Consider the following 21,765-nt stretch of genomic DNA (forward strand, 5'->3'; position numbering starts at 1 on the left):
CTGGAAGGAGACCGTTTCCACATTTCATGCTGCTTGTAAGATCGCTTCTTTGACCCTAATAGAATGGAGCTTCGCCAGGACATCTCAGGGCTGTTTGCCCTCACTTGCCACCAATGGTCCAACCCGATGGACTTGTTCCAGTTTAATCTTCACCTATTTATCTCCTAGAAGTTCTGTGAACAGGCCGATCACAAAAGATTTGAGATCCAGACGTTCCATGCCTTCCGCCAAGTTCCTGAGGTAAATGTTGTCTCTTCTAGAACGGTTTTTGAGTTCTTCACATTTCAGGAGTACAGTGTGCAGATGTTCTTGAAGTTAGGTGGAGGAGCCTTCCAGTTTCCCTAAGCACTCTTCCAAAGTATGACATTTGGTTTCCAAGTCTAGGGTGCGTGCCCCCGTGAAATCAACATTTTGCTGTAGTGCCAAGGTTCGAGTGGTAAGGTCAGAGTAGAGGGTGTCTAAAGAGCTGGACAGGTCGGTCTTCAGTTCCTCCCGTAGCTTTTTTTGAAGTCCTGTGAGGAGGTCAAGAGGTCTTCTTACGTCAGCGCCACAGTGTCATCTCCTGGTGGGGGGTGTTGCGTGTCTCTAGGGTCTGCCGGTTGAAAGTAACTGGACACCCTGTTTTGCTGTGTTTTTTTCAGCAGCATGTATTTTTAGGCCAGGGACCCTGGCCTTCATGGTGAGGAGTATTGCAATCCCGGGTGTCGCTCAATAGAAAACTAGCACACTTAGCGCAAGGTACGTCATGGCAGGGAGCTTTCCTGACTTGAGACAACTGTTGTCGGTGTGACCCACAGTATAGCAATCGTGACAGCATTATCATTTTTGACACTGCAGCTCTACCCAGCACTGTTGGTGGCAGCATTTTCCAAATATCTTTCTGCTTCTCATAACTTTAATCACAGGTCTGATATTTTCCTCCATCAGGTCTTTTTCAGTTCTGGGTATTTGGACTCCTAGGGGTCTCTCCCCCACATCAACCCCGCCGGTATAATAGGGCTCTCAATATCCACAACCCACTGTTGTACTGGGAAGATTTTTTAACTTGCTCCAGTTAACTTTCAACCCTGATACTTCCCCAGACTCAGGGAGGATATCATCACCCCCACCAGGTTCGCCTGTCCATCCCGTAAGTACAGAATATCGTCTGAGTAAGGGAGGTATAATGTGTTACGCCTCCTGCCATGAGCCCCCTGTATATTCCCCCAGTACTAACCCTCTCTTCCAACGGGGCCACAGCAATTGAAAAGAGAGGTGGCGTTCGGGGCACCCCATCCGAGTGCCCTTTCTAATATTGTACTCCCTGGACCGATTCGGCCAATGCGGACACTGGCCCTTGGGTTCATATACAGTAAAAGAGTTCACCTCAAACATTCATTACTAAGATCCGTCCGTTCCTACGCTGCAACGAACAGTCTCACAGTGAGGAATCAAATGCCTTTTCTGTAGCAATGGAAAGTGGAATTGCATGGGGATCTGCAGTCCCCGACTGGCCCAGTATCCGCACTAGCCTTCTGATATTCAGCGCTATGTTTGCTCCTGGAGTAAATTTGTTCTCATCCTCACGAATTATCCGTGTCATGTGAGGTAGGATCCTAGCAGCAAGTACTTTGCAAAGGACGTTCTAATCTGTGGTTAGTCCGAGGCTGTGATGCATCTCGGGAGCTACCATGTTTGCCACTGAGGGCATGATGCCAGTCTCTTCGTCGGTTTAGCTCCGTTAAGTAGAGCAGTCAAGTCACGATAGATGTCAGTTGTTCTAGGTAAATAATGTAAAATTCAGCAGGGAGACCATGCGAGCCCGTGTCCTTGTCCCTCGGTATGAGCTTAATAGCACTTCTCACCTCCCCCGCACTGATTTCTCTCATTAGCGTTTCTCTCTCCTCTCAGGAGTTAGAGGCTAAGCGCACTGCATCTAAAAGGCGATGCAGTGCCTGCTGGGTGGTCGCTTTGTTTAGCCGCTACAAAGGCATGATTTACCTCTCATTGCATGAACTTCTTATCCCCAACGGTAGGATTTATTTCCACTGTGAAACTTTCTTGTTTTTGCTGGTTAATTAGACACGCTAATTTACTGTCTGTTCTGTCCTGTTCCCTATGTGCCCTCACCAAGTATTCCTTGTAATCAAAACCGTTCACTATTTCCAAACATTAAACATTCTTCTGACTTGCTCCATCCGGGTTGTCATTTAATTCTAGATGTCCTTTTTCTAGATCCCTCATGACGTTCCTGCTGCTCTGTCTCCCTGAGCCATATGGTTCGGATTCTCACTGAGGCCCCCATACACTTGCCACAGATTCCCACCTTAAATGCCTCCGTTATCTGAGGTGGGATGAGGCTGTACTCCCTGAAATAATTTTGGATATTGTCTCGTATTTCTTCCTTGGAAGTTTGATCTTTTAATACCTCTACAGTCAGCCTGCATGTGTTGGATCTCTGCCCTATCTCCACTCCACTGCAGGGACATACTCAAGCGATTGTGGTCAGGTATTGAGCACTGGTCCCCACGGCATACATATTTGGGGAACACAAGAACCTATCCAGGTGGACATATAGATCATGCATGCCTGAATAAAATGAAGAAAAACCTCAACCCTGAATGATGGGCATGCCAGGAGTTGGTTAGGTTCCAGTTGTCAATCCAGTATCTGAAGGCATTAGCCGACCCTACAATGGCAGATGCTGGTAACAGAGGATGGGATCTATCTACATGAGTACGATAAAATAAAACTCTCCCCCAATGACTTGTGGGCATTGTATCCAGGATGGCTATATGTGTTGACAACATATGCTGCTTGATCATTGTTAGGGGCATAACCATTATTGATCTGTGCTTTCAAGTCTGCCACCCAAAATTAACTATTTCCCTTCTGGGTCTATGAGCTTGTGATTCATCTGAAAAGGAACCTCCGGACTGACTCAGGTCAACACTCCCCTGGCATAAGCTGTGGATTGCATGAAGTGCACCTCTCCTCCATCTTCTCTGCAGGGCAAGGCTCTATTTTTTAGTTAAGTGTGTTTCCTGCCACATTATTATGTGAGGGCCCCTACCCGTTATATATGCATGTAAGCTATATTGGTTCTTCATGCTATTGAGGCCTCGTACATTCCATGTCAGAGCTTTTACCTTCCTAATGTTAACTATTTGCTGGAATGCATATTACTGCCATGAGTCAGTAGTAAGCGAACACCCCCACCACCACAACCACACCACTTCCGGCAAGGACCCAGTTACGTCACTCTGTATGTATGTCTCCCATAATAACCAGAACGTAGGTGAACTAAGACGTTTCCCCCTACTTACCCATCTCTGGACTGTTGAGCAACTGAACACTGTCCGAACTTTGATAACCATGGTTGATTCTGATCATGTAGGAGGGTCGTACTGCTGTCCCCACAGAAACTGTTTCCACTCAAACGGTATGATGGGGCCACTTGTGAAGGAGTCCAAAGACATAGTATACTTTTTATGTACTGAAGCAAATATTGGTGCTCGACTTTAAGTCTTATTAACCAAGCTGTCAATGCTAAAAGTTTTCTCTGGTCAACCTGGAAAAGCTTCATCAGGGAAACTCTTTGCTCATAAGAGCTTCTGTTAATGGATTTGATTAAATAGTTGGAGCCTCAGGAGTAGCTTCAAGTGTGGTCCATGCTGCAGCATGGCCCAGACAGGGCTGGACGGGTCATATGGGACACATGAAAAATCCATGTTAGTCTGAGAAGCAGGAATATGCTTTTAACGACAAATTAATGGAGAGATCTTTCGCAATCTATTCTTGCCAAGTGCACCTCAGGAAGACACAATTTTCTTGTAGGCATACACATCGGTTGACCCCAAATCCGCCTGAAGACAGCCAGGTTCACTCACTAGACTTAATTAGTACTTTAAGATACAGGAGTTAATATATTTCCAGGGTTACTTTTAGCTCCTAGTCCAGATATTCTGTATAGCCTTGGACAATGCACCTTATTACTATGTGTCTGAGATGCATGACCTATCATAGACCAGTGCTCAAAAAAGCATCTCTCTAAAGTGCTACAATGATGCATTTCTAGGAGAAGCTGGGGTTCCATGACATCCTAGGCATATTTATTATAGGTCAGCACACAGACCTATTATGGAGAAGGCAAATACTGGAAACCCTTTTCTAAACTCGCACCCTATTTTACATCAGCAGATTACCTCTGTTAGCCTGTACGCATGTATGAAGCCCATAGTGTGCATGTGCCTCTGAATGAAAGGGGCCACTGTAAGTCGTTTCACCCTCAAGCCTATTGCCATATCTTTACAAAACACTGCATAGCTGGCTAGAACTAAATCTAATAAAAAGAGAACATTGACAATAAAGAAGAATCGCTTGTGTGGTAGGCTAAATACTTTCTGGTTCTGTCTCAAGGAGTGCTCACAATTGCTGTTCAAATATGGGCCTTCCACTCCCCAACCTGAGGAGTTGAATGGCTGTTATTCCCCTTTGCTGAGCACTCGATTACAGATTGTCTAAGACTTTGTTTTGTGACACTTCCTTAAATTGGGAAGAAGTGAGATGACATTTCCAGCAATGGAGAGCTGCAAGGTTGGTTGCTGAGCTGCACTGCATGACTTTTAAATACATTTGCCACTTAGAGTTGCACAGTATCACCTTCTCCCCAGTCCACAAATTCACCTACCTCTTGCCTAACACACAGAAGGCGTGAATCCCTACTACCTTCATCAACCTATCAACACCTGCATCACGTCTCACACTTGCTGCAATAATACAATGTTGCCCTCACAACTCACTTCGAAGACATTGGTGCAGGAAGACATTTGGGGTCAAATAACTAGAAGAAAGCATTTAATTGCTTCTGGACAGATTGTCATCCATTGCTTTGAACAAATGTTCCAGGATTCAATCACTCTGTCAAAGTACAAGCACAACTCCTGGGCCCTCGGAGGACGCTTCCATTTTTGCTTTCGCAGTAAACATATGGGATTGTGCTTCGGGGACCTTTCTTGAAGCTATCTTCTGTTAAGGAGTTCTTTGGCTCAGAGCTTTAGGAGACAGCGATCCCTACTTAATTCTATCACGTTTTTACAGTCAAGGCCCTTCGCCCTTTCACAATTCATTATGGGCTGTACTTTTAGGCTCCTACCGCCACAGGAGCGTCACTTTCTGTGACACTCCTATGGCGCTAAGCACAGCGCCGTATTTACAAGGTGGGGTTAAGCCACTTTTTGTGGCTTAACACCACCTTGTAAATACGGCCCCTTCCCATGCAGCACTGTGCGTGGAAGGGGCGTGCAATGGGTGTTGCTGTGGGCGTGCCACAGCAACACCCATTGCATTTTGACGCTGACTCAGATTTATGAAATTTTGTAAATGTGAGGCAGCGCCAAAATCTAACGCCACCACCTGGGGTGCCGTTAGCAGGGCGCAGCGAGGAGGAATACTTTTTATTCCTCCTCGTTTTTTGCTTTTTATATGTGTGCTGCATTCTGCCGCACGCAAAGAAAAAGCAAAATGCCAGAAATTATTGTTTATGTGCGGGAAGGTGTTCCTTCCGGCACATAAACAATCATTTGAAAATGATGCTTTGGCATTCTGCGGCACACACAGAAGTGCCAAATCGCCATTAGTAATTGTTTATGTGCAGGAAGGGACACCTTCCCGCACATAAACAATCACACCCCTCAACAGAGACATCCTAGCACGATGGCGCAAGGATGCCTGCGTTGGCAACTATATTTAGTTCCAGTGCAGGGGGAAACGCAGGGGTGTGCTGTGTTCCCTTAAATACGGCGCATCCCTGCATTTCTAAAGTGATGCAGTGCGGCGCTGCCAATTTTGGCACAGCACCGCGCTGCGACACTTTTCTTTAAATCTGGCGCTATATTCCTTCAACATAAAAAAATAAAAATACAAGATCCAGATTTTGGCCCCATGGAAAATGAATGGAAGGAAATTAATCTTAAAACGCACTCTATCCCGAAAAACTCTAGTTTCTCTAAATTGAGGCACGTTCAATATTACGTCAGAAAGTCTTAATACATTTTTGACAAATACTCGAATTTGTCTGCGAAATGCAACCAAACTTGTGAAGCTGGATGCATGTTCTGTGGCAAGGTCCCATACAGAAGTATGTAAGTTGAGGTAACTTGAGCAGATGAGTGCTACATAAATTGTTCATCCTCTCACGCAGGCACTAATGGGCTTCTGCCAACATTGACTCTCCAGGTTTTTGGTCTTGCTAATGCTACGTCTTTTAAATGCACAAAAATGGAGATTGGAGTAGGAAACTTTTCCCGTCGCCTCTTCGGCTAAGCTGAGTCAGCAATGAAGCTCGAACATACATATTACAAACTATGGAGCAGCTGAGAAACATTGGGTGCATCTGAGTCCCCCTGCATGACTTAATGGAGCGCTGAGAATAAAGCAATCTTTATGACTGTATGGATGTGAATATGAATTGCCAAAATGGAATAGATGGCCTGGCCTTGGTAGGCATTATCCTAATTAGGTATGTATATAGTGTTTTAATTTAAATACGATATTTCTACACTCATTATTAATGTTTTTCGTTAATTTCTTAATAAAAGAAAGCTTATGGGTTAATGTGGACTCCGTGAAAGCTGTTGTACTTTTACACTCCCACGTAGAAGGCACAGGGTAACCTTCTCCCTCACCAAAATATTCCTCTGCCCTACTCCTTTTGTCATAAAGACTCAAATATGTGTGTTTGTGGGCCAAACAGGCGAGTTTGAATCCCTTCCACCCAACCCAACAACAGCTTCATCATTGAACATCCATGCTTTTTCTAACCCTTCCACCTCATTTATGAATAAATGGACTGTCTCCTCTTGCAAAATGTTGTACTGCTCTTCATGCCTAACATTGTTCCAAGGTAACTCATTATCATTGGCTACCAGTAGGCTTTAATCAATTACCCTGTTCATTCTTTTAAATGTCATTCAGTCTGTGCTTTATACAACGCTGTACATCAATGTGCAATGAAGCTGTACCTTAGAGACCGCTTCATCGCCTCTGAACACAGCTCTTCACTGCTATCCATCACAGAGAACCCTTTTCTTAGAAACATCTGTTCCAGCCATTCAACCAAGATATCTGCTATTAAAGATACTCTGCCGCAAATAGCCTGTTAGGGGCCACCTCAACTAACACCGACCTAGCAATAACCAACAGCACCAACATATCACTTGTCAGCCACACTGAGACTACACTCAATTCATATCAACCAGGGCACCCCCTAGAGCACCACACAGGCAAAACACCCTCAAACAAATTCCTCTTCCCTTCCAACGACTTCTCATCACATTCTTATGGTAGTTACATTACCAGCATGTATTGCTTCCTCCCAGTTATTATCTTTCACATCCTAAATCTGCTCCTTTTTAGGTTGAGCATAGCAGCGCAAGCACAGCTTTTCCGACGTGTTGTTATCTATTTGGGTTTTAACCACATCCACCTCACGCCCATCACTATCGCTCCTTCATGGGCTTGCCCTTCACAAATTCTGTGTTATCATTGGTAAATGCTTTGCGTTTGTCTCAAATTCAGGCTGTTTGGTTACCACCTTGGACATCGACCCTGTTACATGGCTCATTGCACGTTTGCCAATACTTTTGCCTGCAAGGGAACTTCTTTTTCCTTTTGTGTGTCTCCTTCACGCTCAAGGCGGCCATGGCCCTTTGAATCGGCTCACTTATGTGAAACTGTTTTACTTTTACTTTTCAATTTATGTGGCAAGAAAAGTCCGGTTAGGAGTTTACAACGCTAATAGCTCTAACAAGAGCAAATGCAAGACCCAATGCTTTGCAAATGCTTGTGATCTTTGTTGGCAACTGCCACTCTGGGCAACAAGTCTGCCCAAACATTATCGATGATGGCATCTACCAACTTTTCCTTGTTTTTACACCCTCTTACATAAAAGTGTACCTCTGATACCTATCAATCGTCTCATGTTTTCCTTGTATTCTTCTGATAAACATGGATTTTTTAGTACAATAGTACTTATGGAATCAAATGCTCTTCTGTCTGTTTGAGGCTCTTGTTACATGAACTTTTCTCCAACGTCACCCCCTTTCTAGTCATGAAGTGTCATAAAGATCCTTAGCCACCTAAGTGTCTTTACAATGTAGTAAATTGCCCTGCTGTTGCTCATCAGATGAACAAACACCAACCATATCCAACTAATACAACTTAATATTTATTAACATGCCATGCTGAAGACTGGAATGACCTGGAAAAGGAACACACTTGTTATTAGTAACACTGTCACCAAAAACACTGCTAGTATTAGCTAGATGGCTAACCCGGTGTTTTCTCACATGAAAGAGTTAAACTAAAATAATGAGTGAGGTCACCATTCAGATGTCACAGCCTACTCACACACATCTGGCTTAGTAAGAACTGCTGAACCTTCACTCATACCAATGCAAGAGGCATCCCCTTCATCTCTTTACTTGAGCCAGGGTTTCAGGGGATGCTCCCCTACCCCTTATCATGTGGTATCCAGGGCACGGACTTCGTTCCATGTCTTATGATAGCAATCACAAAATTTTTCCTGAAATTGTGACCAATCAGTCACAAAGCCTTGGGTTTGTGATTAGGAAATGGCTGACAGGAGAAAACATTCCCTCCATCAATATCAGTAAGAGTATAGTTTTGCTAAATCCTGGACCATGGTTCTTTTTAATTTTCATCATAAGATTCATGCAGAAACATGCTCAGCTTATAACAATAACCCCAAAAGAGACTAGTAAACATTAATGGATGAGAAGAACACTGGAGGAATTTGTCCTATCAAAGCTCTTGGGCCTGAAACCTTCCTCCCTCTAGGACAGCAGCTCTGGGCTCCTCTTGCTGCAAGCATCAGTCCTACTACAGCAAGGATCTATGGCACCTACCTCAGCATCCGACCAGGGTAAGGCATGTTGAGTGAAGCCATAGCAGTGGGACGTGTAAAAGAACCACCCAGGAGGACAACTGGACCGCACAGCAGCACCTGCACCATTTAAGAAAATACAAAATGATTTTTTTTTTCAAGGTAATATTTTAAAATAGGATATTAAGACAAAGGCACATATTTATACTTTTTGACGCAAACCAGCGGCAGCACAGGTTTGCGTCAAAAAGTTTACTGCCAGCTAACGCCATTGCAATGCGCCAGCCGGGCGCCTTATTTATGGAATGACGTTAGCCGGCGCTGCGGACTGGTTAGCATCAAAATAAATGACTCTAACCGGGCCGCGTAGGGAAGAATGGGGGTTGTGCGTCAAAGAATGGTGCAAGTCAGGTTAGAGTCAAAAATATTGGTTCCAACCTGACTTGCGCCATTTTTTAACGTACAACCCCCATGGAAATGACAGGAGTCATGCCCCCCTGCCCAATGGCCATGCCCAGGGGACTTCTGTCCCCTGGGCATGGCCATTGGGTACAGTGGCATGTAGAGGGGCCCAAGTTAGGACCCCCTATGCCACCTAAAAAAAAATAATAATAATACTTACCTCTACTTACCCTAGATGGGGCCCCCCATCCATGGGAGTCCTCTGGGGTGGGCGAGGGTGGCAGGGGGTGTCCCTGGGGACAGGGAAGGGCACCTGTGGACTGCTTCCATGGTCTCCCACCATGGATATGAGCACATAGGTCCCTTAACGCCTGCCCTGACCCAGGCGTTAAAAAACAGCACAAATCAGGCTGGGCGCCATTTTTTAAGGCCCGCCCACTCCTGTGTGCGTCAAAATGAAACGGGAGGATAAATAAGGCACACATGACTTAAAGTCAATTTTTGCACGGGAACGCCTACCTTGCATATCATTAGCGCAAGGTAGGTTTTCACGTCTAAAAAATGGCGCACACTCCATAACTTTGATGCTGGACGGGTCAAGTGTCAAAGTATAAATATGGAGTTAAGTTTGCGCCAGATTTGTGTCAAAAATTTTGACGCAAATCTAGCGCAAACAGAGTATAAATATGGACCTAAGTGCACACTGTGGCATCAGTTTTCCTTGCTATGCGGCTGGTCTGTGTGCCTTCCTGCCTCCTGCCATCCCTCTTTCGCTTGACTAGCCATAACTTTCCAGCCCCACATACACTCACGGACCCTTCACTTGCCACACCTGTCATTTTTCCTGCTCCTCCTCCCTCACACCACACACCAACCACAGCGACCCACCCAACAACACACACCGGCTCTGCCCCCACCAACCAGCCCTGCAGCACACCACCCAACAACCAGAACACACCCCGCAACAACACCCTCATGCACCACCCACCACAACCGCCTCAACTGCCTGCTCCTCAACACCCGCTCCCTTCACAAACATGCCATAGAACTCTGGGACCTCATCACACTCACCCGACATTGCCTTCCTCACGGAAACCTGGGCCAACCCCTCCTCGGAACACGACATAGCCATCGCCACCCCCAAGGGATACAAACTCCAACGCAAAGACCGCCTCAGCAGGCCAGGTGGTGGCATCGCCATCCTACACAGGGACACCATCAAAGTCACCACCAGCTCCCAAGACACTACTGACAACACAGAACACATGCACTTCCTAATCCACATTAACAACAACTCCACCCTCAGAGGTACACTAATCTACAGACCACCAGGACCACGCCCCGCCTTCTGCAACACCATCACCGACACCATCAGCTCGCAGGCCCTCACCTCCACAGACTACATCCTCCTCGGTGATTTCAACTTTCACTTGGAGAACCTACAAGACCACAACTCATCATCCCTCATAGACAACCTCACCAACCTCGGGCTCAAACAACTAGTCACCGCACCCACCCACTCAGCAGGACACACGCTTGACGCAATTTTCACCTCAAGCCAACACATAGCCTACACCCACACCACCAAACTCCTCTGGACTGACCACCACTGCGTCCACTTCTCCTTCGCCAAACCCCCCACACACCACCATCAACATACCACACCCTACCGCATGTGGGACAAGATCCCCACAGAACGCCTGAACTCCCAAATGGCTCACAACCCCCCCTCCACACCAACGACCCCAACGCAGGAGCCCACAACCTCTCAAAATGGATCATCACCTGCGCAGACACACTAGCCCCCTCAGAAAACACATCGCCACCCTCAACAAAAAGAACGCCCCATGGTTCACCCCCGAACTCCAAGACTCCAAGCGCAAATGCCGCCAAGCAGAGAAAATATGGCGACAAGAACTCTCCACAACCAACTTCTCCACCCTCAAAGCCACCATTCACACCCATCACCAACTCAAACGCACCGCCAAAAGAGACCACTACAAGACACGCCTTGACAACAACTCTCAAAACAGCAAAGAACTCTTTACCATCATTAATGAACTAGCCAAACCTAAAGCCAGCAATATAGACCCTTCACACACACAGCCCCTATGTGACGCCCTCTCCAACCACTTCCACAACAAAATCCTGGACATCCACAACAGCTTCATACCACACACACCCACCACACACACCCCTCACTCACCCAACTCAACCCCCACTCATGACCCCCCACCACACTCTCCATCTGGGCCCCCACCACACACGAAGAAACCAAAAAAAACATGAACTCCATCCGCTACGGATCCCCCTCCGACCCCTGCCCACATTGCATCTACAACAAAGCCAGCCCAACCATCGCGCCCATTCTCCGCAACATAATCAACTCCTCCTTCGACTACGCCACCTACCCAGACCCCTGGAAGCACGCGGAAATCACTGCTCTCCTAAAAAAAACAAAGCCGACCCAGAGATCCTCTCCAACTATCACCCCATCTCCCTCCTCCCCTTCCCCGCCAAGGTCGCCGAGAAACTAGTCAACACCGCCTATCCCACTACCTCGAAGAAAACAACACTCTTGACCCCTCAAAATCCGGGTACCGCAAGAACCACAGCACGGAAACCGCCCTCATTGCATGCACTGACGCCATTAGGACCAAAGTCGACAAAGGCGAGACCGTCGCACTCATCCTTCTAGACCTCTCTGCAGCCTTTGACACTGTCTGCCACCACACACTCTGCACACACCTCCACAACATAGGAATTTGCCACAAAGCCTTAGACTGGCTCACCTCCTTCCTCACTGACCGGACCCAGAGAGTCCGCCTCCCACCTTTCCACTCCACCACCACCAAGATCATCTGCGGAGTCCCCCAAGGGTCCTCTCTCAGCCCCACACTCTTCAACATTTACATGATTCCCCCTAGCCAACATCCTCCGATCACATGGAATCACTATCCTCTCCTACACAGATGACACCCAACTCATACTCTCCCTCACCCGCAACCCCACCACCGCCAAAACCAACCTACACGCAGTTCTCCTTGACACCGCCAACTGGATGACAACTAACCACCTAAAGCTTAACTCCAACAAAACCGAGATCATCATCTTCGGCCCCAACAAAACTATATGGGACTACTCCTGGTGGCCCACCGCCCTAGGACCCCCACCCACCCCCGCAAACCATGCACGCAACCTCAGCATCATCCTGGACCCCTCCCTCTCCATGACACAGTAAATCAACGCTCTTACCTCCTCCTGCTTCCTCACACTCCACACTCTAACAAAATCCTTCAAATGGATTCTCCCAGAGACCAGGAAGACAGTCACCCATGCACTCATCAGCAGCAGACTAGACTACGGCGGCACCACACTCAAACTACGCCGGCACCACACTCAAACTCACACGCAAACTCCAGAGAATCCAGAACACAGCCGCACGCCTCGTCCTTGGCCTCCCCCGCCACGAAAGAATCTCACCACACCTCAAAACCCCTCACTGGCTCCCCATAAACAAGAGAATCACATTCAAGATCCTCATCCATGCACAAAAATCCCTCCACAACACCGGCCCGACATACCTCAACGAAAGAGTGAACTTTCACATTCCCACTCGCAACCTCCGATCAGCCAACCTCGCCCTAGCCAAAGTCCCCCACATCCAACGCACCACCGCAGGAGGCAGGTCCTTCTCCTACCTCGCCCCCAAAACCTGGAACTCCCTCCCCACCCACCTCCGCAAAACCAAAGACCTCCTGCTCTTCAGAAAAAAACTCAAAACATGGCTGTTCGAACAGTGACCCTCCTGCCCCACCCCCACCAAGCGCCTTGAGACCCTCACAGGTGAGTAGCGCGCTATATACATTTTTTTGATTGACTGATTGATAAATAAATAGAAACATGTGGTATTGTATTCAAGTACTCACCTTCAGTCAACGTACTGCCTATAACTCCAGCAAGAAGGCACATGCTAACCCAGGTGGATGGAGCCATTGCAAAAGGACCCCTAAACAGAAACAAAAACAACACAGACTTTGATAAAAGATTCTTACTGTACAAACAACATTACAACATTTAGAGGGAATCATTCCCTTACATGTATTCTAGTTGTATTCTAGCAGGTTTACTCATACATAACATTGGAGTTGAGAAAAAGAGAAGATGCGGTTGCCTTATAAACAAATCGAAGACACCAACTCATTTACCACAGACATGCAACTCTTTAAAAAAAAACAGAGAATGTAATTTAATAAAAATTACACAATTACACAATGTAATGAGCCCAACACTCTGTACAATTACAGGAGTATCAGTAGAAAAGGGTGTTTTTTTTTAACCATTTTGAATATCGAAGTGGCTTTTCAAAGCAAAAGTTTGCGAGTTGTAGATGACCCTTAGTCCTGCTGGGAAAACGAATATGTACTTCAAGTTAATAGACTTTTTCTTTTGTATGACTGCATTGATTGATGTTCTCTGTTTCTGCACATGGTGAGTGTAGTCACAGAAAATTAGAATTGAGAAGACTGAAATCTCAGCGCCCCAAGAGATCAGGCTCCTCTAAGGATCATGCATCTGCAGTTGAAGACTCCAGCAAAAAGGAATTGTGGGAGGTCACCCGGCAGAGGTTGTTGTGCCAGAACCCTGTCTGCTCTTCCCAGGATAAAGCAGGGCAAGAGCTTATCTGACAGCATCAATGAGGTGATCCAATTTTCTATAATTGTTTCAGAAGGGATGCCTTCACTGTCTATTGGGAACCCTATCATGCTGAGATTATTTCTCCACGCTCTCCTTTTGGCATTCTCATCCTATTCCTCCGACACCTTGGAAGATGCTGAAAGGTAAGATATAGTTGTAATGAGTTCCAGGATGAACTCCTTAGTTCAACAATTCAAAATTTAGCTTCAAACATCCTGCCTACACACTGAATGGTGGAGAAACATGACATCCATTCCTACCTCTTTTATTTTAGTTTCCAGGGTCATGCAGAATGACTGAATTGCCTTGAAGATGGTCTCAGTGGATGCTGCTTCCAAAGTATGCAGTGTACATCTTTAGTCAGTTGTCGCCCATGGGGCAGAGTCACCTGATGTTTTGGTGCATCTGCGCTTCTTGGCCTGTGTTTTCTTCACAGCAGCTAGGTCTTTCACCTTTATGGCTAGGCACTCAGCTTCCAGGATGGCTGTGTACCCCTCTTAAACCTCTTAGGTACTGGGAACACAACAGATGTGAACCCCAAATTGAAACCACCGCTCATTAAGTCAGATGGTCAGAACCCAACCTCTAGGGGGAGTCCTAGCGCATGGATTACAGTATTGCAACTGGGTTTTGAGAGCACCAAGATCAGCACAGCCAATGGCACAACTCTATATCCCACCCCCCCTCCAGGAGGGGGCGGAATCCATTCTCCATCTACCATTGCTATACTTTTTTGTCCCTAGATCGATGTCCCCATTCATCCCCACCCCCTTACCCAGCAGCTGCACGCTTTGATAATGTGGGCAGCACAAGCAGCCACTTGGGCTGCCAGCTTAAACCAGCAATAAATGTATTTTGAGCCCAGCTAGTGGCTCTACATAGACAGTCGAGTGACACAAATCCCCCAGCAAAGAAAAATGGAGTGGCCCAGGCGAGGGAGCACTCCTCACAATGGCATCCCCGAACCCTGAGCACTGTCTCGAAGGCATATACTCACTCTGGTGCATCTGTGCACCTGCTTCGAGCATCAATTCAGTCTAGGGACTCCCTGTCGCCACAGGACTCCAGCAGCACTCTGACCTCTCCTTAGTCCAGGTACGCCACTGATCCTCCAGGCAAATGTGTGTGGTCCAGGCAGGGCCACTGGGACCACGCCCCAAAGTCTCAGGCCCCCACTCCTTAGCCGTCATGTTGTTACTGCTGTCCAGTGGGTGGGGTGCACACGTACCTGCCCATTTCCCAGTATGAGCCCAAAGCCATGCACAACGTTTGGTCCTGCTGGCAAAAGACAATATTTATTAGCCCCTTGTGCCCCTGACACGTCACTTTTATATGGGAAAAAGTGACGCATCGGCGGCGCCAGGGGCGTCTAAATAAACCCCAGTGTCTTCAAGAGATTCCAGTTATTTCATGCGGGCAGCTGGGTCTCATGGCTACTATCTTGAGTCCCTCACGGTACAACCTCATACGGTCATGGCTGCATTACAGACAGACAGATGGGCACCAATTTTATGGCGTCAGCCTGACCCTCTGTCCTAACAGTCCAGGGCCTGCAGATTCTGGCTAGGTATGGCAGGCTGGTAACAAAATAATTTACGATGATGGGGATAGGCCACAGGATCGTCTGAACACGTTCACATATTAGCCATCCAGACCATGCCCCAGATCCCAACTCTAATGGAACAGCAAGTGATGGAGAGGGATGGTTCACTAAGGTCCACAACAATTCTAATTGGGTTCAGTTCTTGGAAATGAACTCCTCATTAGCAATCATTCATCTCTATAGACATTTTAATACATTTGATAACACAGTATTAACCAGTGACCTAAGTTAGCATGTAGACAAATCCTCTCCCATGCTTCTGTCAATCAAAACTCAACACTGAGTTGCAAGTAAAGGAAACGTTACGTGTTTCAAATCTGAAGGAGCCGAGTCAAACTTTCTTAATGTTTGCCAAAGTTTTATAACTATTATAACTCTATTGTGAAAGGGTCTGTTGACAAGGCATTTATAGCAATATGTTTTCTATTTTTTAGAAGATATTTTTATCTTAGTGACATGTATATTTAAATTTTTTTAATATTGTGGACGGCACCGATTTTGCATGTTTATTTTGAAATGCTTTTTACATAGCAAGATAGCTCAGTGAGTTATGTACTTGCTACTGTCACCAAGGGGCATATTTACAAGCAACGTGGAGCAGGGCAGAAATCCACTGTATTTACAAGATACAGTGCATTTCTGTCCTTCCCCCCCATGAGCTGGCACACACATTGCTGCCTAGCACCACCATGGTGCAAGGGTGTCTGCGTTGTCAGCAGGATTGATTTTGTGGAGAAAGGGGCATATTCAAGCACAAAAACAATCCTGGAAATAACAAGGAGAAATTAATATATTTCTCCTCGTTGCGCCTGCCCTGGGGAGGTGTACAGTTTTGGCACATTTCCAGGTTTACCGATTCTTGTAAATAAGGGAATAAGTCAACACCCATGGGAGTTACATGGGAACAACCACCGCAACACCCATAGTACACTTCCCTGACACAATGTAAAGCACCACAGTGACTTGCGCTGCGTTGCCTTACACCATATCAACGAGGCCATGAAAAGCCATGAAGATATGAGTCTGCACTATGCGTTGTCAATGCCTCACAAAAAGCGATGCACTGGCGAAGCAAGGGGCTTGTGAATATGCACCCTGGTGTATTATGAAGGTCACATGTTCCAAGCCTGGTAAAATCAACTTGGCCTTCCATACTTATGAGCTAGGTAAACTCAGCAATATTGAAATGGGTGAAAGTGACATCAGTTATACACTGTGGATGTACAGAGGCCCTGCTCCAAACCTCTCATGGACAGCGACTTGCAGATTGAAGCTTGCCTACACAAGGACTATTGAAAATGCAGACAAAAAAAGTCTCTGAGTCCTGGAAAACCACTCACATTATACTGCGAGTTAAATGCACCTATTAACAAATCGCCCAAACCAAAGTCTATACAATTAGCAAATTCAGACACATAATTGCAAAATCTGCATTCTAAACCACTTATTGGTCTTTCAGAACCACCCACCAAGTTTTATGTTTTTCTCTGTTGCCCAACCTCAATTACCATTCACTCTGCAGAACTCTTGGCTTCTGACGTCAGTGTCATTATCAAAAAAATGGTTTCCAAATGAATCCTTACCTCAACACCGCCAACATACCACTCTCTTGAGCCAAACGCAGCCACCAATTACTGTTATATCTCAGATCCTCCTGTATTGACAACGTTATGGCGAAGCTGATGATTGAGAGACTCAACAACTGTCCAGAAGGCGGCTACCCATTCAAGAGCTACACACCAACCAAATTTCGGGCTTCTACATGGTATGGAATCTCCCTTCTTTTTTGCTAAGGCAAGTCTCCTAGAAGTACATACCCATCACACAGCCATGCTATTTCTCCTGGGTTGTGGCGTCAGCAATCAATACAGTGGGCCATAAAGATTCCCGGGACACGATAAGAGACTGATTCAGGGAAGTGGGCTCAGCGCTCATGTGGCTGATATCCTTCCATATTAATTTCTCTCAACAGCTGAAACTCAGTCCATTCCTTTAGGTTATGCTGACACAGAACTGGGATGTCACAGGACTCTTTTGCTCACCATGTTATTGTTCCATGTTTTCATGTTTATGCTGTCCGAGACCCTCGAAAAAATGACCTGAGTTCCAAATGTGTGTGTATGATGGGTTCTGCCAGTCTTACATTTTGGTCAAGTATGAAGCCCCATCTCCCTTAGAATCTCCCTCTGTGTGTCTCAAAACAATTATGAGTGGCAGCTCCAGCAAAAATTAAATTTTCCAGATCAGCCTCTGTAAGCTTGCCCTCCTTCCTTCCCAATAGCCTACACACTGGGAATACTGCCCCCACCGACACTAAAATAATCAGAATTCAAGGATTCTTGCTCAATGACAATCACGCCCTAAATAACCAAATTAACTTTCTTGGTCAACACCTGCAGCTTTCACTTAAACCGTTCATGCAATCGCAGAACTTTGCTCACCTCCAAGCTTTAATAATCTGTGATTAGAGTTGACATCCTCTCCAGACAGAACTATACAAATTCTCTACGTATTGATCTCTGATAAACATATTATTGTGTACTCTGTGTAAAGTGAACCAATTAGAAAAAATATCACAGCTAGAGGAGTCAAACAGGCGCACCTCTCAGGCCCATCATCAGCTTCACAAGTTGACTTTGTTTTCTCACATTAAGGGGCATATTTACAAGAAAGTGGCGCATCATAGATGATGCACCACTTTTCTTGCGCCCCATTGCGCCCCCCTAACGACACCGTGTGGGCCGTTTACACAATACGGCGCACCACGGCGCACGTTACGCCAATAGTGTCAAAAATGTTTATGCTATTGTGGAGCTTTGGTGGATTAGCACCAAAAATAATGGCACTAATCCATCAACGTCAATGGAGGCCCATTGAATACAATCGAAGCGTCATTTTAACGCCTGATTAAGGCAGGCATTGAAAATGATGCTAAAAATGGCGCATTGAAATCTTGTAGATTTTACTGCGCGATTTTTCTGGGCCTCCTAATGGGGGAACGCCCCCTTGCATGCATTATGCCTGGCGCAGGCATAATGTGGCGCAAGCGGGTACAAAGTGTTGCAATGCATGCATTGCGCTACTTTGTAAATGTGGCGTGAAGAAATGCCTCCTTAACACCACATTAATGTGAAAAAAAATACGCTAATGTGGCACAATGGTTTTGTAAATATGCCCCTACATTTTTTTTAAATCCTCTGATTCGCCCATGTGGCCTTAAATAAAACAGACCCTATTTAACTTAAAGCCATTATCAGGAGGTCCGCCAATTCTATGTTCCACATTCTAAGATTTCCAAAACAAGGCATTGGCAGTAGCATTAGCAGTAGTGGTTTATCGCTGTCTGTTTCTGCTTACAATGACTAGGGGAAGATGTGCATGCTTTCCTCTTCACAGCATTAAGAAGCATCTGTTTAATACAGCATTCTCACCAGTCTTTCTGAAACTTTGGACTACCTCCTTGATTTATTCTTCCCCAGCTTCCTTCCCCCAATCTGCACCTTTGCTGTAGATTTCTTTCTCATACTCTAATGGGAGCACCTGTTTGCATGACAATGTAATAATTACCTCATACGTTTTTACTGAACACAAGTCTCTCCTGGACTATCCAACCCTCAGCTTCAGTTGTTGGTGTTTGGTCAAAACAACTTCTGCAATTCAGGCTTCAGCTCTGCACAAAGCCCTTCTTTATCAACACTCGCAGCTAATCGTTTGCACTACCAAGACTCAATTATCTTAGACTATCCAACCCTTATCTTCAGTTGTTGGTGTTTGGTCGAAACAACTTCTGCAATTCAGGCTTCAGCTTTGCACAAAGCCCTTCTTTATCAACACTCAAAGCTAATCATTTGCACTTCCAAGACTCGATGATACCAAGCTGCTTTATCTCTGACTTCCACCCATTCCAGAAGAATCCCACAATGATCAGTTTTCAAAGCCCTATCTCTCCTAGAGCTTGCTGAGATACTCAACTCCTTCAAAGTCACTTTTTTTGTAAATGATGTATAACAATCAACCTTCATCAAAGGTCTCTCTGGGGATGCTATCTTATCTTTCTTACCATTGTCAATGCCTCATCACTAAAGGCATCTTCCCAGAAGCATGCATGACTGCCCAGTTCCTCTCACTCCTAAAGAACCCTACACTAGACTCTTATGACCTCGCCAACTAAAGGCCCATCACTCACCTAGCGTTTGTCAGCAAGATCTTTGAAAAGGCTGTCTATGTTCAACTTCAAAATCATATCAATGCTAAGACCTCCTTCATGGCTACCAGACTGGCTTCAGATCAAGCTGCAACATGGAGACCTCCATCTTACACATCAGTAGATTAAGGTGACCCCTACCTCCTGTTATTGCTGAACCTCTCATTTGCATTCAACACAGTCAACCTTTCCACCCTCACATGCACCCTTGAGTTGTGAATTGGATTCATCAGCAATGTCCTTTCCTAGTTCACCTCTTACCTTTCCAACTAACACCAGTTCGTTCAAATTTGAGCCTCCAGGTCACAAAATATCCCTATCATGTGTGGAGTCCCTGAAAGTGCCATACCTTCTCCTGTCATCTTCAACATTCTCATGGAGCTACTTGGTGCTCTTCTCACAATTAACAGCATCAAGATTCACCAATGTGCTGATGATACACAATTCTACCTAAAAGTTGCCTCTGTATCAGATATTCAATACCTCAAACACTGCTTGCATATCATCTAGACCTGGGTGGCCAGGCCCTCCCTGACGCTGAAACCCAAACAAGACAGAAATCCTATTATTTGCCAAGAATGACATACAAACTTGGCTCAATTATATGAACCTTGACAGAGTGGAACCCTAACTCTCACCAAATGCCAAATCACTTGGATTCACCCTGAACACCAACCTCACCCTCAAGGAACACATTGCAAGAATAACAAATAGGACTTGATACCAGCCCTCTTCTAAAGAAGTTTCTTCCAGAAAGTGACCTCAGAATTGCTGTTGAAGCCTTTATACTGTTGCATTTGGATGGTGGTAATGCACTACTTCATGGCTTCCAGAACACCACACTGGCATCCCTTAGAAGCATTCCGATGCCACAGCATGTCTCATCCAGAGCTTGAATAAATATGATCACATCACTTCCATCCTGATTGAACTCCATTGGCACCCCTTGCCGGCCCTCACTATCTGCAAAAACAACTGCATGTTACAAAGTGATCATCACTAGCACCCCTACGTATCTTGCAGACAAGTTCACCATTTGGTTCAGGCACAACCACAACACATCAGACTGCAGACTAAGGACTGTAAAAAAGAAAAGAAAAGACAAGACAACAGGCCTTTTCCATCTATGCACCCATGATCTGAAACAACATCTTCGTATCCACCAGGACTGCCCCAACGCTGCTTCAATTTAGGAAACAGTTGAAGGCTCAACCTTTTAAAGAACGCACCGTTAGAATTAACCATCCACAACCCAGCTTCCACTCCTATGCCACTGCCCTTTGGCTAAGTTCACAATATAGAAATACCATGTACGTACATACACACATATAGGTTTCTGATACTCTAAAGATCAGCCGACTGAAGATTATCTAATTAGGACATGCATTGTGGTATGGTAGAATCTTGCTAAGGAGTTACTATATGCTGATAACATAGAACTTTTGATGACAGTAACTGTGTTGCAGTATGAAGCAGCAGCTAGGGCTGTAAAAAAACCTAATCACCTACAACATGCCTTTGATCATGTACCTCTGCAGGTCACAATGTGAATGAATTTTAGTTTACATTGTTGGACCGTGTCTATGATATTTTGTTATTATTAAAAATCCAAAACCAGGACCGCTAACCATTGATTTTTATTGTGCACTTGCCTGGGAGGTGTGAGAGTTGCACACGGGACTTTGTGTTTTGTGCTGTGCAGCATGCACTACTTTAGTGCAATTTCCATCTTGAGGTAATGAAGGAGCACAGCTCAATATGTTTCCTTTAATGCAGCCAGTCATTTGTACGGGTAATGTTACCAAGTCTCAGGCCTTGTTTCTGCTCTGTAAGCTCCAAATTCTATCTTTACAAGGAGTAGGAATGGATGTTGAATTTAGGCACGTTGGGACTGGATCATGATCTCATTATACATCAGAGCACAGGCTCAGAATAGGTCGCTGCATCTGTTGAAATTGCGTTGTGTGAAGCACA

The 21,765-nt window shown here is 45.6% G+C and overlaps 1 protein-coding gene across 1 annotated transcript in view; it reads right to left on the reverse strand.

Annotated features, from left to right (window-relative positions):
* Positions 1 to 21,765, reverse strand: part of LOC138288582 (regenerating islet-derived protein 4-like) — a 61,728-nt gene that overhangs the window by 23,047 nt on the left and 16,916 nt on the right. Inside the window, exons 2-3 of the mRNA XM_069230086.1 lie at positions 13,216 to 13,295; positions 8,907 to 9,004 (exon numbers count right to left, since the gene is read on the reverse strand). Coding sequence (XP_069086187.1) covers positions 8,907 to 9,004; positions 13,216 to 13,282 — 165 coding nt within the window. The 5' untranslated portion in view covers positions 13,283 to 13,295. The remainder of the gene's footprint in view (positions 1 to 8,906; positions 9,005 to 13,215; positions 13,296 to 21,765) is intronic.

This window comes from Pleurodeles waltl, chromosome 4_1 (assembly GCF_031143425.1).
Source record: "Pleurodeles waltl isolate 20211129_DDA chromosome 4_1, aPleWal1.hap1.20221129, whole genome shotgun sequence".
In the NCBI taxonomy this organism is placed as follows: domain Eukaryota; kingdom Metazoa; phylum Chordata; class Amphibia; order Caudata; family Salamandridae; genus Pleurodeles; species Pleurodeles waltl.